Source organism: Pseudopipra pipra, chromosome 1 (genome assembly GCF_036250125.1).
Source record: "Pseudopipra pipra isolate bDixPip1 chromosome 1, bDixPip1.hap1, whole genome shotgun sequence".
Taxonomy (NCBI): Eukaryota; Metazoa; Chordata; class Aves; order Passeriformes; family Pipridae; genus Pseudopipra; species Pseudopipra pipra.
In genome coordinates this window covers 19,969,520-19,985,894 of record NC_087549.1, presented here as the reverse complement: position 1 = coordinate 19,985,894, position 16,375 = coordinate 19,969,520, and the positions used below count along the sequence as shown (strand labels likewise).

The window sequence follows — 16,375 nt, the reverse complement described above, 5'->3', positions numbered from 1 at the left end:
AAAGGTAATGTAATTGTAGGACAGAGAGAGAGATATAATTTTCTTTTCAGGATTCATAATATTTCCAATCCAATGTGTAACTATAGTTCATTAAGATTTTGAAATATTACTATTTTATTTTTTCTCTCCTTATAAAATTAAAATGTAAACTTTATTCAGAGAAACAAAATCATAAAAGCTCTCTCTCTGAATTCTTCATTTACCTGATCTCTTGAGACTTATGAAAAAATAATGCAGTCTACATGGTTTCATTTGATTTAGAGAGTTCATGCTACTGAGAATATTTACAATTTCTTCTTGTATGTTATTTTCTACCTTCTTCTCTACTGTCCTTATCTTTGGGTAGGAATAACACGTTTTCCATACTTACTATTTTTATTTATTGTATTTTTTATATAGCTTATATTACATACAGCCTATATTATGTAATTGCATAATTAAATGTATTGCTTTAGTCTTCCTGTATTTTCTTTATTCTCTGACTATATTTTTGAGCAAAAATGTCAGCATACATCCAGTATACCGCTGAGATTTTGTGTATACAGATATATACTTTAAGATAAAGAACTAATTTAACTAGTAGAGAATTACCTCATTAAAAGAATTTAGAAATGTGGGACAGGCTCTGTATCTGTTGTGGCTTTATGTTATTAAAAAGTATTATATATTACATATACTGATTTTATTCACATCTTAATGTAGTAAAATAGTCTTTCACTCTAAATCTTATTTTAATCAATATTTGTGCTCTTAGCTATACTGCTATCTATTCTATTTGTATCCTTAACATTGCAGAGTTTGAATGGTGTCAGGGAACATCTTTCGTGAAAGTTAAATGCATTATGTCGTTCCTCATGTCTAATCACATCCAGCCTAATGGAATATATTTATGAAACATGCAGACTCCATGGAGCATGGCTGTCTTAGAGTCTCCTCCATGTTCTAAGATAATGTCTATTTGACTGTACTATTGCACATCTCATTTTGTGAAGAGGCCAGAAATGAGGCTTTTCGAATCTGAGACTATATCTGCAGTGAAAGATCTTTGCTTTTTAGGATAAGATGAAACTGAAATTAAGAAAACCCTTGAGGGAAAAACAAGAGTAATTAACTTACATCTCTTTGTCTTATGCTGCTCTAAGAATTTTCAATGGATGCATTTGCCATGTGAAGTTTTTTTGAACACTGAGTTCCTAAATGCATCTCTTCAATGAGTGACATTACTTACAATGAACAGTTCTGTATTAAAGCATGATAAAAAGATGGTACTGGGGATTTTTCAGACTTACAGTGCAATACCTGTTTTTTATTTACTTTATAAGTTTATTTATTGAGAGTTTCATTTGTGTCTAAATCTACATATAATACCCTTGTAGGTACTAGTCTCATACATCAAGGTGAACAATTGATCCAAAAAATGCTAATTCCACAGCAAAGCAATGACTATTCAAATGAAGACTGCTATTGATATGATGTAAATTTAATAGAATTTCTGTCATTGTTTTATTTCTGCATGAAATGTATTTCTATCAACAAAGATCTATTTAGTAGATTAAAAGCTACAGAGATAGAATTTTCTACCTACTATTTGGGATTTATGACATGGCTTCTTAACTGGGAGAAAATTGATTAAAATAAGTGCTATTGTATCTAAATTAATTACTCTATTAGTACTTCCTTCTTATCATTGTTAATTAAAAAAAGGTGGTGCATTACCATGCCAAAACTTCTCCTAATTCATTAATATTTCTATCAGTTAATGCAAAAAGATTATAATCCATTTATCTCAATACATGTGTTATCAGCTGATCAGGTATCTACAGTGAGAAGATATCTATTATCTTATTTTTTTTCCTCCGACTTCTATTAGAATTATTCTTCTAATATGTTCGATGAGTAAAAACCTAAAACTGAAAAGTCTTTGTTACTAAGAATGATTTTTTTGCCACTTTGATGTGTAAATACTTTTTCCATAACAAATACTTTGCTTTTAAAAATACAATTTTAAAAAAGTGTAGGTATATGTGACTGATTTCTATGCAAATACTGGTCATTTGATTCTAAAATATTCAAAGGGAACTTCCCTGCTATTCAGTCGTGTCCCACTGACATTGCTAGAAAACCTGCATATTCCAAATTTGGAAATATGGGGATTCCAAACTTGCTATGAAAATTTATACAGAAGGATTTATGTTAATGCACTATATGTCTCAAAGCTGCTCATTCCTATGGATACTGAAAAAAAATAAACAGTAGATGGGGGTCATGATAGAGACTTCCTAATAACAGGCTTGCTATAGTAGGAGTGCCACTTCAGGGCTATAGATATGTAATATAAAACATTTTCAGAACTTTTAAAGTACTTTTAGCCATGTTTTGGTGATGCTAATGATGATTTATTTTTTTATTTGACAGTTATAGCAATTATAGTGAGACAACATTAATATGAGCTGTAACACACCATGGAGAAGTATATCTTTGTATTTGCTTATTTGTATTTCATACAATGGATTCATTATAGTTGCCCAGATAGAAAGATACTTATATGCCATTATTAGTCAAAACTTGGCTCAACCTTGGTCAAAACTGACGGCTGCTATGCTTTCATATTACATATCTCATATATAGCACTTAAGTGTGTTCATCCTGTAAGAAAATTTAATTGCCTAAAAATGCATTCTGATTATGTATGTTTCAACCTTCTTGTTTTTGCAACAAAGTTTTGGTACAGTCCTGGCATTTAAAAGTAGATGAAAACATAAGCTACCAGCTATAGTATAAAATTGTTTAAGTATAGAACATAATGGTTATCAGATGAAATTTAGTGTTGTCTTTAGCTCTGTTGATTTATATTGATTATTCTAATTTTGCATTTTGTCAATGTTATCTCGATGTTGACTCTAAAATGCAGACACAATTATAGCTGTTTTTTGTGGTGTATGAACTAACCTAGTATCTGCAGTGTTAATGAATTATGAGCAGTGTTTGTGACTCATTAACAAACTGCATGCTAAGTTTATAGATTTTTTTTCTTCTATTTCTGATGATTTTTGGAAGAAAGCATTTGTTCTCCTGGCAAGAGTAGATTCACAGTTCTTTGTAATTATTCTTACTTTTCAAAATGAATTCCTCCCATTCTTTTACTGCAAATAGATTTTCAGTACAGAGCATGACACTGTCCCTCAGATGTTCTCCATGTCTGAAATAGCAGTGTGTTTTTGAATGTGAAGTAATAAAGTAAGTAATGAGATAGTTGCTTTGGCATTTAACTTGCATGCATTTGCAGTAACTTAGATGTCTGTGAGATGAGAGTAACATTTGGTTCTGAAAAAGTGTCCTGAATTGACCATGAGAGTTAATAGCTACACAGTCTCTTTTCCCACATTCTGTACTTTGGGCTTGATAATTTTGCCTTTGGCAGAGTGTTACAATAATGCAGTCCTTTCCAGAGTGTGTTATGTGGATTCTGAAATTTCTGAGCTTGTACATACTTTTGGAAAAAAAAAAAAAAATCTGTCTTTTGCTTTGCATACTTTCAGCATAAATTATAATAATTTAATAATGAAAAATCTAGTAATGGACGTCCCATTGGTGACATTAAACTGAGTGCTCAATACTTGAAAAAGAAAAATAATACTTGCATTAAAATAGATAATATTCAAAAAAGTTGAACAGTCATGAACAAAAGTATTTATTCTAGTTAATATACCTTTTACTATCCAGCTTTTTCTTCAGCTTCATTGCAAGGATTGACTTTGCTGTCAGTTATAACTTTTATTATTTCCTCAGCTCCTCTACTAACTCTGTCTTTACTGTTCTTTTCCAACAACAGTAGTTTAACCACTTCTTCCTCAGCTTTCTTTTTTTCTTCTAGTGTCTGTTATTTTTTTTCCCCACTTACTAACTCTGCTCTGCAGACTTCTCTCTAAAACAATCTTTGGCCCTTTCCCTCAGTGTCAGTTTTAACCTTCTGAATACATCCTCTCACGCCCATCTCCTTTGTCTATGTCTGTACATTACACGATGTGATCACAGAAGAAGCGGAATCATCAAGGAGAAGAAACTCAGGTCTGTCTCTTCTACTGCTTTTCTCTGTGTTATTTTTTTCATTTTACCTTTTCTATAGATTTTATCACAGCTCACCTCACATACTTTTCCCTCTCTTCCCCCTCAATAAATTGGCAAAATATTGGCAAGCTGTAAGAACTTAAGGTTAAGATGCTTATGTAATTTTTATCACCTATAAACTATGTACTCTATAAAAAGTGATAAAAGGTAACTGATGACGCATATGCCATACCTTAAGACTTTAAACTGATTTGATTTCTATCATATCAGTTCTTATTCCTGTCTCAATTATCTATAAATTAGCTTTTAAGCTTCCAACTAGCACATGAAAATAAGCTATAATTTGTTTTATCTTTGCATTTGCATCTGCTACAAAAACTGCAGAAACTCTTATATAACTAGTTATTTTTGACCCTGGGGAGGATATAATTTCAAAACTGAATAATTTTAGTAAGTTAAATTCCAGGCACTGAAATTTCAAACTTAGTTTGAAATTAATTTCTTTGAATAAAAACTACTTCAGTTTTTATGTAAAACATAAGGTTATGATAACATGAGAGCAAGAAGGCCCTAAATACATTGAAGGAGCTCTAATTTAGCTGTATGAGGATTTTATGTCATATTGTGCATTATTTATGATTTCTTCTTTCATATAAAATTTTCATCTGCCATTTTATTGAATTTTCTATGTACTTTATACTACTGGCAGAGAACTAACATCCAGCAAAGCATCCTAGCTCTTAAAATGCAATAGTTGTTCACATTTCCCTGCTCATTCAGTTGGGGTATGTAGAACAACAATGAAATTCCCCATATTTAAGTTATTAAGTTCATCTATAAAATTTAAATCTTACAGTTATCGTGTCAAAGCTTTAATTAATTTCTTGTGCCTCTGCTATTATCCCAACAAATTAGAGAAACCACTTAAATGCAATTTAGGTTCAAAAATCTGTGGAAGTGTTGGGGTACATTGACTGGTCCATTAAACTTTTGTGACATTTAGTCAAACACTTTTGTCTTTTCTCTACTGTGGCTGGCTCCTTCAGAACTCACTTTTACCTTCCATACTAATCTTGTCCTAATCAGAGCCAGAGATTATCTTTACAGAATCTTGCAGATGTTATTTGCTGTGGTTTTCTTATTAAATAAATCTCAAGATAGAAATTGCTTAAATTACAGGGTAAAAAATGTTAAGTATGGATAGAAAAGACAAACAGTATTGTGTTCTGGATTTTCTCTTTTGTAAACCACTACTATTAGGAATTAATAAATTATGCTGTAGAAAGACTGTGTTTACTTATCTTGTGCATGTGATCCTTTCTCAGTCCCTGTGCAGTGACTGCAAGTCTCTTTTATTACAAAAATGAAATCAGATGACTGGGTGACCCATTTCGTATCTGTTCATAATAAAAGAAAGGAAAGTTGTTGACCTTCTTATTCAAGAACCTGCCTCTGAGTTATTGATTGAATCAATATATTGAATCAAAACATGGAATCAGTACATATCTTTCCTGGTGTTGGAAGAAATCAGACCTTATAATAGTATCTAGTGTATCAGAAAAAAACACATATTTTTACCACCTATGTTTCTTGAACATGTGTGAGTGGGCAATACCCGTGTATGATTAACTTTTTTTGACATTGAAATTCAGATACTCTTCTGCAAAACACTATTTATTTCAGAGTGTTAAGTAAATGTATGAGGCACTAATGAATTTAATTGTCTAGCACACAAATGCAAAAGCATGATCAGCGCTGCAGTTGCAAAAGTTGTTATTACTGCCCTTAAACTCAGGAGAAAATTGTTTTGTGTATAGTAACATATTTTCAAATGTACATTTGAAATGGGCACTCTTACATGTTTTACCTCAGTAACAAAGTAACTTACACATTTCAGTAGAAGGCACTTTGAGCACAGCTAAAAAGACAGGGTGACATTTCAAAGGCATACCTTTAGAACCAGGTGTTTTCCCATTGCTTTAGAATTTGCTTTAAGAAGTGTTGAACTAGGATTACCCATTTACAGGTTTCATTAGGAAATTCATCATGGCTGGGCTTCGGGAACGAAGATTTGGGACGGGCTCTACCCATGTTTGTTGCAAGCACGTTGGTGGCTAAAAAGGCCAATACAAGATAGGCATGTCTGGTTGCAAAAGGCATTAGGAAATTAGTTTCACCTTATTTATCATGCTACCAAACATTCATGTGAATTAAAGGATTAGCTGTTGATTTAAGGTGTTATTACATCAAGTGATGTTGAGAAGGTTAAATATCTGAATATGTGACAATTGTATTGAAAAAAAATATTACCATTTCCTCTCTGTGGATATTATAATCTCTAATTGCAAAAATGAGAAAATTTTATTTCTTAAAAAATATCTAGGTTCTTACTGAAAAGTTATATGAAAGCACATGCAAAGCTTATGCTGCATATTTCAAGAACAAAAGCAAGTTCAGAAAGCTAACAAGCAAAATATTTTATTATAAATTTTGTTATCTGACAGCAGTAGAGCTTGATATCATCCTTAAAGACAAAACCCCGTTTTTCTTGGGTAAAGGAGGAGCTTTGCAAAGCAGGGGTTTTTTTAGATTTCTTTTTTAAATCATATGTTGGAAAATATTGTGTTTCATAGGTTTAGATATTGTGATATTTACATACAGTGAAAAGTGTTGGGGAGATGTCTGCCTGTTCACCTTCCTATGTATTCAGTACGAGAAATGGAATTAAGGCCCTGCCTGAAGAAGACATCTTTATTCTCATCAGTAAGATGGTTCAGACCAACCAGTTATCATTTGCCAAAAATTACTTGTAATTGCGAGTAACACTGTTCTTCAAACATAGGAAATACAGAAAACATTTTTAGCCTTGCAAAATTAATCTAGGCCTAGATATGAGTTGACTCAGATGTGAGTAAACTGCCCAAAATTTGATCACCAAAACTATGGAAAGGCTGATCCATGACAGTTTAAAGTAGTCAGTGTACATGCAGGAGAAATAGTGCTAGGTAATTAATTCTAGGTTTATCCCAGGATGAAAAGGGGTGAAGTAGTGATGGCCAGTTGTTGCTTCTTTCTAAGGTGCATAGGAGTTAGAAGATAAAGTAGTGGGGACAGTTCCACTTCTAAAGGGCCATGAAAGTCAGGGAAATAGATATTAATGTTCTTTTCTGCAACATCTGGAGCCAAACTGTCGTGTTAGGAGCACACAAAGAATTGATTATTTTGTTAGCTTTCAGAAGGAAATTCAAATAGATGAGGACTTTGAAGTATGGGGGTTTTTCTGTGCTTTGTTATGAAGTTTTTTTGTAATAACATGATTGCTGGAAATGAAGCCTACAAAACCTAACAAAACCTATCGAAGATGAGTGACCAAATCGGAAGAGCTCGTAGACCTGGACAGTGGAGGGCCAAACAGTGGAAAGGTCTGGTAAATAAACTGTTGGGGAAAGCAAAGACCAAAAAAATAGGTACAGTTGAGAGGGTTTAAGAGATCAACTTCAATAGAAAACAAGGAGCACAATTATATGAATGCATTCCTATCTTACAGTACCACAAGAGGCTTTTCAAGCCTTCCAAGAGTGGGTCTACTGTGGTATCCTTCACAAACAGAATATGACACCCCTCTGCTTTTGAGTTATTGTTATAATCAGTATTGAGTGACACACTTTCCTTTAAAGGGCAGGATGGTGCTTTGTTCTGTTTTCGTCTTCCTTATGTTGAAAAAACATTTCTGGGTGGAATTTGTAACATTTTAGCACAAATATGATTAAATTACTTGTGCATCTCTGAACATGTCTACGATATTTAGTTTGACAGGCACGTTTAAAATCTGATGCCTTAGACTCTGAAAGAGACATTTAAAGCATCTAAATCTGTATTTGGACAACAAAACCCAAAGGGTAAACTCCAAATTCATTTTAAAGGTATTTAGCATGGTAATAGAGGTATCATACTGGATGGTGGGGAGGTTCTTTGTCCTTATTTTTAATTTTGTTTAAAATTAAAACCAGAAACCAAGGGCCTCCAAATCCAACCCTCAAAGTAGCCATCTGTACTAAACCAAATAAATAAAGTCTGATCTTCAGTCTTCTGAAGATAAAATAGTAAAAATATCAGATGATGTAATTTAAAATGACAGCATAATTGCGCAAAAGACAGAGTAGCGCTACATATGTAGTTTTTCATTGGTAAAATTTTGGTAGCTTAATTTGTCATTCTCCTGAGTCCTAAATGCAGATGCACACACCACTGTTGGTTTCATGTTTTTTGGTTAAAGCTTTGACCATCTTTCTAGTTACTAAGGTGCTGATGAAGATGTCTTGCATTCTTAGGATGGCTGAGGGATCTCTATGAATACCTGTTTGCTTTTCGGAAAGCAGAGGCATAGTTATCATCAAGAGTTTATTCCTATGTTTTTAATTGGCTGTATCACAATGTGAAATATTCTCTGGTTATGTGGAATATACCAGTGGTGGGAATTCTGAGGACCTTGCATGCTTGGCAAACAGGATGTTGGAAAGCTTAACAATAAGGCTCTGCTCAGGCTTTCCTGAAGACTGCAGCATTTATAGTGTGACCAATCTGAATGGATTTTTATGAGTACAGGATGTAAGCCTGTGGCCTACATCCTGTACTCATGGCCTACTGACCACTCAGATATTTTTCTTTTACACTTTCAAAATCCTATCATTCATATAGGGAGGATGCACCAGAATTCTGGGGAAAAGCAAAAGGAAGGGCTTTTTAGCTAATTTTTGACTTACTGCTTCTTCCTTCCTTTTACTGCGTGGGGCTCAGTATTTTACAAAGGCCACCAAAATGTATGTACACCTTTGTATGAGCAACATGGAAAAATGTCACAGGCTACCCTCCAAAAATCACTTTGGAAAAGGATCTACGCACCATAGAAAAGAGCTGCTCATAGTTAATCATTAGTGTAAAAACCATGCAAAATAGAACTTCCTGGCTTTCTTCAAATGATCTTTGTCCTTTACCATTTGCACTGATCTATCCTTAGTGAAGATCTGAGCTGACCCTGTCAATTCATGAACGCATGATTGTAGAGATTCTTTAACTTCCCAGCTTAGATCACCACACCACCTTATTCAATTCTTTTACTAAACAGTGCCATGTATTCTGCAAATAATCCAAAGTAACATTCTTAACATGCTATGAGCATTGTGATAAAAATTTGTTTAAGTGGTGAGAAATGTCCCCCGGGTTTCAGTCTTTGTTTAGTGTGTCAAGCTTGAAACCAACAAGAAAAAAAGCCAAAACAAAAAAGCCATCAAGTCATTCTCAAATGGAAAACATGAATGTGAAGGCATGCTCCCCACTGGGAAGCTGGCTAACTGAAATGATCTTCCTTTGAGCATGCCCTTTTAAGGACACTAATTGACACTTCAGTCACATTTAAACAATAATACAAAAACACTTCAACAGCCTTTAATTATTTTTTTCTCGGTCCATGTTTCTGTGGGTGTCAATGATATTCTTTTCATTCAGACTGTGATGTGGATCACAGACTTGGAAAGGCCTTGCTTGCTGCAACAGTAACTTTTTTCTGTTTGCCATACATTGGGCATAAAGCCCTGGAGTGAAGTTCAATAACTATTTGTATCACACATATCACCTGATATTTTGCCTAACCTAGCAGTTAGGTAGTTCTATTTTTCACGCTGTTGACAGCCAGAATGACCAAATTTAGAGCTAATTCCTTAGAGGTAGAATTGGAATTGAATAGCTCATGAAACAGGAGGAAATGTAATCCTTTGAGTACAAGACCTTTAACTAGCAAGTTTTGATGTTCAAAGCAAATACTTCCACACTTTTTTCATTTTGCTTTTAGGAGACAATCTTCTTTCCTTTGCCTGATTTGATAATGGGGCTACAAAGATGGTGAAGGGACTAGAGGGGAAGCCATAGAAGGAACGACTGAGGTCACTTGATCTGTTCAGCCTGAAGGAGACTGAGGGGAGACCTCATTGTAGTTACAAATTGCTTGTGAGTGGAAGAGGAGAGGCCGGCACCGATCTCTTCTCTGTGGTGATCAGTGACAGAACCCGAGGGAATGGCCTGAAATTGTGTTGAGGACGTTTAGGTTGGACATTAAAAAAACGTTCTTCCCCAGAAGATGTTTGGGCACTGGAACAGGCTCCCCAGGGAAGTGGTCACGGCACCAAGCCTGACAGAAAAGTTTGAGCAGTGCTCTCAGGCACATGGTGTGACTCTTGGGGCTGTCCTGGGCAGGGCCAGGGTTTCGATGATCCTTGTGTGTCCCCTCCAGCTCAGAATATTCTGTGATATTGTTTCAGGGATTTTTTTTTTAGTATAAAATTAATTTTCCTATATTCTCATTAATAATATTTCAAGAGAAATCTCTAGTGAGAAATTTGACTAGCATTTTTAAAAGCATTTACCAGAAGTTGGAGTCCTATGCGTATATTTGATTTTTAAAATAAAATTTCATTTAACCATTTCCACCACCCTGAAAAATTAGACTCACTTTTCAACAAAACACTTAAGAAGCTAATTTATCCACTCTATAAATATACTTTCTAGTCATATTGCTGATTTTAAGTTTTTGCAAGTATGAAAAATAGAAAGATGTAACCATTTAAGTCATTGTCTTATCTTCTGCATAAACTCAGAAGCAAATCTGACTGTTGTAATGAGATGCACATCTTCCGCCGCTGGAGGCTGCAATTTCTTTCATTCAAAGCAAGGAAGTCAATATATATTTTAGGCCTCAGTTCAACTGATGCAAATCTCATTCATCTGGATCCCAGGTGAGAGGAGACAGTTCAAGAGAGAACCAAGCTCTAAGTTTGGGGCAGTCAGCTGTGAGAGAAGGAAGAAATTCTGTGAGGAAGACTGTAAAGCTCAGCACCTTCCAGCTGTAACCTTAGGGCTGCAGAGGCAGGCTCCTCCTCATCCTCACCAGGAAGTCAGCAATTTTTGAGAAATTGCTCAATGCTACCATGTTCTATCCTGCTTCTTCTGTGGAACTGTTACTCTATTTGGTCATGTACAGAAATGGGCATGCTCTGTTCCAAGGCACTTGGACTCCCTGCTTTGTGAGAGTTCCTGGAGTGAAGTGAATGAAGTCTGATGATCAAAACATCAGAGCTAATTAAGGCATTTCCAAGAAAATATAGCTTATCAAAGACATTTTAGATCAAGTTTAGTTCTTGCTAAGTCAGCTCTTGGATGAGGTTCTTGATTAGCCAGAGTTCTTTCTATTCATTAAATCTTCCAGATACATGTTACATTGTTAGATATCTATCAGATATATTAGGACCAGTTAGAAATAATAGACCATTTCAAGGGCATGGGAACTTGCCTGTCCCTACTATTTTATAAAATGTCAGTGGTCATTATAATAGCAATGTCTACTATGATGGTGGAAGAAGGTTTTGAGAGAGGAATCTTTCAGCATTTCAATCTCTCTGTCTCTAAAATTCATCTCTATATTTCATCAATATACTTAAATTTATGTGTATTCTGATTAAACTGAAAACATATAGTTATTTTCTGTGATGTACAGAAATGTCTCCTTCATGAAAGCATTGATTTTTTTTCTCCAAATTGTTTAGCTCTGAAAAACTTTAGTTCTTAAATTGAGATCATTACACCGCAGGATACAGTATATGCTTTTCATTTTGTAAACCAAAGTTAAATTAAGTAATGTAGAAAAATATTGACTAATGTGATGATACTGAAGGCATCATTAAATGAAAATAGATCGAGATTTTTTAGAAATGACTGGTGACTTTGATATTATTCAGTTTGACACATTTTAAAATAAACTCATAATGATTTATTGGTTTTCAGTAGTTACAAGACATTAAGGCTGTTTAGAGCTTTTTTTGTTTTGAACACATAACCAAAAGCATTAATTACTTTAGGATCAACATCCTGAACCTGCTCTGAATTCTTTTAAGAAGTGATGACTAGGTCCATAGCTGCAGTGATCTTTGCTGTTGAGAAGTTAGTATTTTACTTGGCCAATAGACAAAACAGATATTGTTCAGTTCTGCCACTTCCTATCCAAGTGAGATCCTTCTCAATTCAATCTTCTTTCTAGTACTTCTTCAGACAACTCTTCACAGTACAACTGAAGCCTCAGTTTGGAGAGTAGGATCCACTATGCTGACCTCTCTTTTAAAAATTTAAAGAATTTATTTATTGTAGAGATTTGTCACATCACTTCAATTACTTTTAAAATTCAAGCATCTAATAAAATTTTTTTTTGCTAGTACTATGATATTCATTTCTACAATTCCATTTGGAAGTATTTTTCTATATACTTTTTAAACACAGAGTAATAATGACTGAAATTTGGACACGTTTCAGCCTTCTTTATTTTAACAATGCATTTATTAAAAGACTCATGTTTGAAAGACATCCAGACATAAGGATGAATGGATTTTTAGGCATCTTAAAAATAATTATCCTATATAGTATAAGATTTCTGTATTAAGATAATATTTAGGCAAAATAAAGATTTCACTATGCATATGGAATAACTTATCATTCTCTCTGAGCTCAAGGGTTTTTTAATGACTTACTTCACTTTCACCTATTGTGCATTGTGTTGGATCAATGGTTTTGCTATCAAATTGCTTTCTCTTTAGAAAGTAATGAGGCAGTAGAAGATGTATTTGTGGATTTTATATTGATGAGAGAAACTAAAAAAAATTTTAAAAAATTGAATGTTTGAAAAGCAAACATAAGTATTACTCTCTTTCTGCTGTTTTCCTAGCATTTTCCACAATTCACATAGGGTAGTATCGGCACTGATTTCCAAAAGTGTAGGTTCATGACTTCCCATATCTCTTTCCCATTAATTTTTCTAATAGTTTCACTAGAAATTGCCAGCAGAACAATAACCTTGATCCCATGCATAATGGGAAGCAAGATCCTGTCAAAGTGTGGTCCATTATTTATGCTCTCTGCAGGAGCACATTTTTCTTTCTTACATTTCTACCTTGCTCCGATATGATTTCTCTCTGAGGATGACTTCATCCTCTGCTTCAATACTCATTTACGAAATGGTATTTCCTTAAAATATAACACCTATTTCTGTTCAGTCTGTGTGCTGTAAAATAGATCATAATTTTGTCAGTTATCCTCCATGACCAATAATTCTGGAAAAATATTTAGTTCTAATAATGCATGCTATTTTTGGTATGTAGCTTGGAGGCTGTTGCTCCATATCTATGGGGCTGTTTTAATTGAATTTAATATAATTTTGAAAAAAAATCCAGAGTCTATCTAAAAGTTAATGTATTTCTAATTAAAGTAAATTTCATTTGGCTTAAAATTCTTTTGCATTAATTACCAAACTTGGATTTCAGATTATTTATGAGCTGCCAAATTATTTGATAGGGATCCAATGTATTTTCATTTCTTTGTGACAGAGGAATACCCTGAGCGATTTACAACCTTTGATATGCATTCAGAGTATTTGTTGGCATCAGTCAGCTGAATTAAAGTGCATGAACTGAGTTCTGAGTATTGATGTTAGTGTCTTTTGGTCTTCATAATTTTTAACTCTAAGACAAGCTGTGGTAATGTCATTATTAAACCTTTTAACCTGTAGAGGCTATGAAAATTGATTAAACCAATGAAGCTTTAAATAATTACTGAAAGCCATTCTGATACATTCAATTTTTATGCCTGAACCATTAGACTGTATCTCGTGCGTGCACTGTATAAAACATACAGCACAAGCAAATTTCCTATGTTTATTTTTGTGTCATCCCAATCAAGGAAACTGTAACATAGCTATATCTAACACCTTCCTAGCTCCCTCATTGTTGAGTGTGTTAATGATTCTGGAAGTGCACAAAATATCCATGGGTTCCCTTCAGTAAATGTTCAATAAGAGTGCACAAATGTATACACTAGCATGCAGTGAATATGCCTCTGGATGTAGAGCACCATACTTGGTTGGTTGACTAAACTCATTAAGTTAAATTAATTTGATGGGCTTTATTATTTTTCTTTTTTTAATGCATGATTTATATTACTTTTATTATTATTTCTGCATTTTCTCTCTCCCCCTCTTTTTGTTTTACATATTGCTTTCATTTGTTTATAGAAGAAAAGAAAGCAGATCCAGAGAATGGGGATACAGGTAGGGTGACTTATTCAAAATATTTTTGTGGTTTTGCCCTTAAGTTCTTTGATCTATTATGTTTAAACAAATGTGTAGAATAGAGTTGGATCACAATTTTGATATATTTTTGGGATTTCAAAATAGACAAATTTTGAAATTTTCCCAAATTTTCCCAAATGTATTTCCTTTGCTTTTTTAGTGGAGTCAAATTAGGGTGAGAAATGGGAAGAAGAAACCAGAACCAACTAAAGAAGGCTGTCGTACACTTTAAGATTTCTGTTCTGTTCTTCCCTCTCCAGACACGGTGTGCTCAGCTCACACCTCCTTTTTCTTCTCTGTTACAGGTTTCTGATTTCCAGAATCTCAGTCTTTATTTTGTCCCTTCATTGCTAGTTTTTTCTCTTGCCTGAGTGGCTATTCCTCCCAAATTTTGTATCCCTTTTGTCTATATGTCTCCAAAACTCAATCTATCCTAATACACTCTACTTCCATACACCAGTTTCCCTTTTACCCTCTGTGCCCCAGAAGCCTCACTGTACAGCAAACTCCTCCAAACACATCACTATCATCAGCATCTATAGGAACCAGAATGCTTTAATAACTCCCACCAGAAGGCAACAAAAGAAAGAATGGAAGAACAGAAGTCCCAGCTGTATTTATTTTTTAAATACATAGGTTTGCCTTCAGCTAAGCTGGGGAATAAGGCCAGTTTGTTGTCCCTTTTGTCTCTGCTATGGATCACAGGCTATCAACTGAAGTGTCTTACCTACCCTAGAGAGTAACCAGTATCTTACCTGAAGAGCAAATAACAGTCTTTAGCTCCAGGCTGAATTGAGAGATTGCTTATCTCCTTGTAAAACTGTGATCCCTGAGCAGCTGAGGTCAGAAAAAGTTAGGTATGAACCAAATTACTGATTATAGCCCTTTAAAATTTTTAGCATGAAACAAATATTCAGTTTTCAGTTATGAGGAAAGCTTTAATGGTGAAGTAGCTGAATCTTATCTTATTTTCAAGCTAAAACATGAAAATAATGGTTTTTATTTGAAGCTGGAGCAGTGATTCCAGTACCTGCAGGCACCCTTTTTGTCTGTGTCTTGAGACATTTCCCTTTCTTTTGTTATAGGATATCCTGTAGCTAAAGTTGTAGTTATAATCCTTTGTCTACTGGTTACATTTCCATAGATAAAAACAAAGGTCAAAGTCCAATTCATATGGCCTAAGGTTTAATTTACAGTGGTCACTAGAGCTAAGCTCTGGCACAACTTAGTCTCTAACTACAGTTCTTGTGGATCTGAGGGCAGGTTACAGGGCTGCTGTGCACAATATTTGGGTGTCTTACTCTGGCATTTCAGGACTGTCTTTACACTGTAGTTATGCTGCTTTCCCTCAGCACACTCTTTTCTGAAAAGACGGAGAATGGCTAATAATGAATCAGCAGCTGGCTCTGTCAGCCAGGAATTTCCCTGTGCCCATGAAAACTCCACTGTACCAACCTTCAGGCCATGGCTCTCTAATGTTGGAGTTATTCAAAATAAGCAAAACTCCAACATATTGCCTACAGTGCAATTATCCCAGTTATGTTTGGTGAGCAACACCAGACTTTTTTCTTCCATTCAGTCTTTTTTATTTTTTGTGTTCCTATGGCTGACATTCGAGTGTCTCATTGGATATTTCTGTTGGAGGTACAGCTACTGTTTAGAAGCAAAATTCCAGAAGGAAGTTAAGGTAGAAATGTACAAATGAACTCATTTTGCCTGGCCAAAATTTGTACTTTGGTACATCATGGCAGTAGATCAATATATCAGAAGTAGCTTTACTTTTTCTAGTGTCAGACTCTGTAGTCCTGAAAATGTTGTGCTGGGCTCTAGCTAAGGATCTGAATAACACGAGGGCTCAGTCAGCCCTCGTGTTATTCAGACATACGAAGACTTATGCTCCTACATTTTTGCCACCGTGGATACCTAATGGTTAGATTCAGGCTAGTTCTGGTTTATCTACACATGCTCTATAAACAGCTCCTGATTACAGTGAAGTCCTTAGGATAGGACTGATGTTCAGTCTTGGTTACTAAACTCATGTTAAAAGCTGAAAGTACACAGGGAGTTACTGAACTCTAGAAGAATTTTCTGCTTCTGCTAGACGCCCTCACATAGGTTTCAGCAGGTATAGATTTGCCAGCAGAA

At 34.6% G+C, this 16,375-nt stretch overlaps 1 protein-coding gene across 22 annotated transcripts in view; it reads left to right on the top strand.

Moving 5' to 3' along the window:
* Nucleotides 1–16,375, top strand: part of RIMS2 (regulating synaptic membrane exocytosis 2) — a 451,223-nt gene that overhangs the window by 337,898 nt on the left and 96,950 nt on the right. For 6 of the 22 annotated variants that reach the window (XM_064646998.1, XM_064647007.1, XM_064647048.1 and 3 more), the window contains one exon: nt 4,036–4,068. The exons of 14 other annotated variants lie outside the window; for them this stretch is intronic. In XM_064646998.1, the coding sequence (XP_064503068.1) occupies nt 4,036–4,068 (33 nt within the window). Of the gene's footprint in view, nt 1–4,035; nt 4,069–14,173; nt 14,210–16,375 lie in introns of all 22 variants that reach the window. 2 more of the 22 variants (XM_064646980.1, XM_064646989.1) reach the window with 1 other exon arrangement.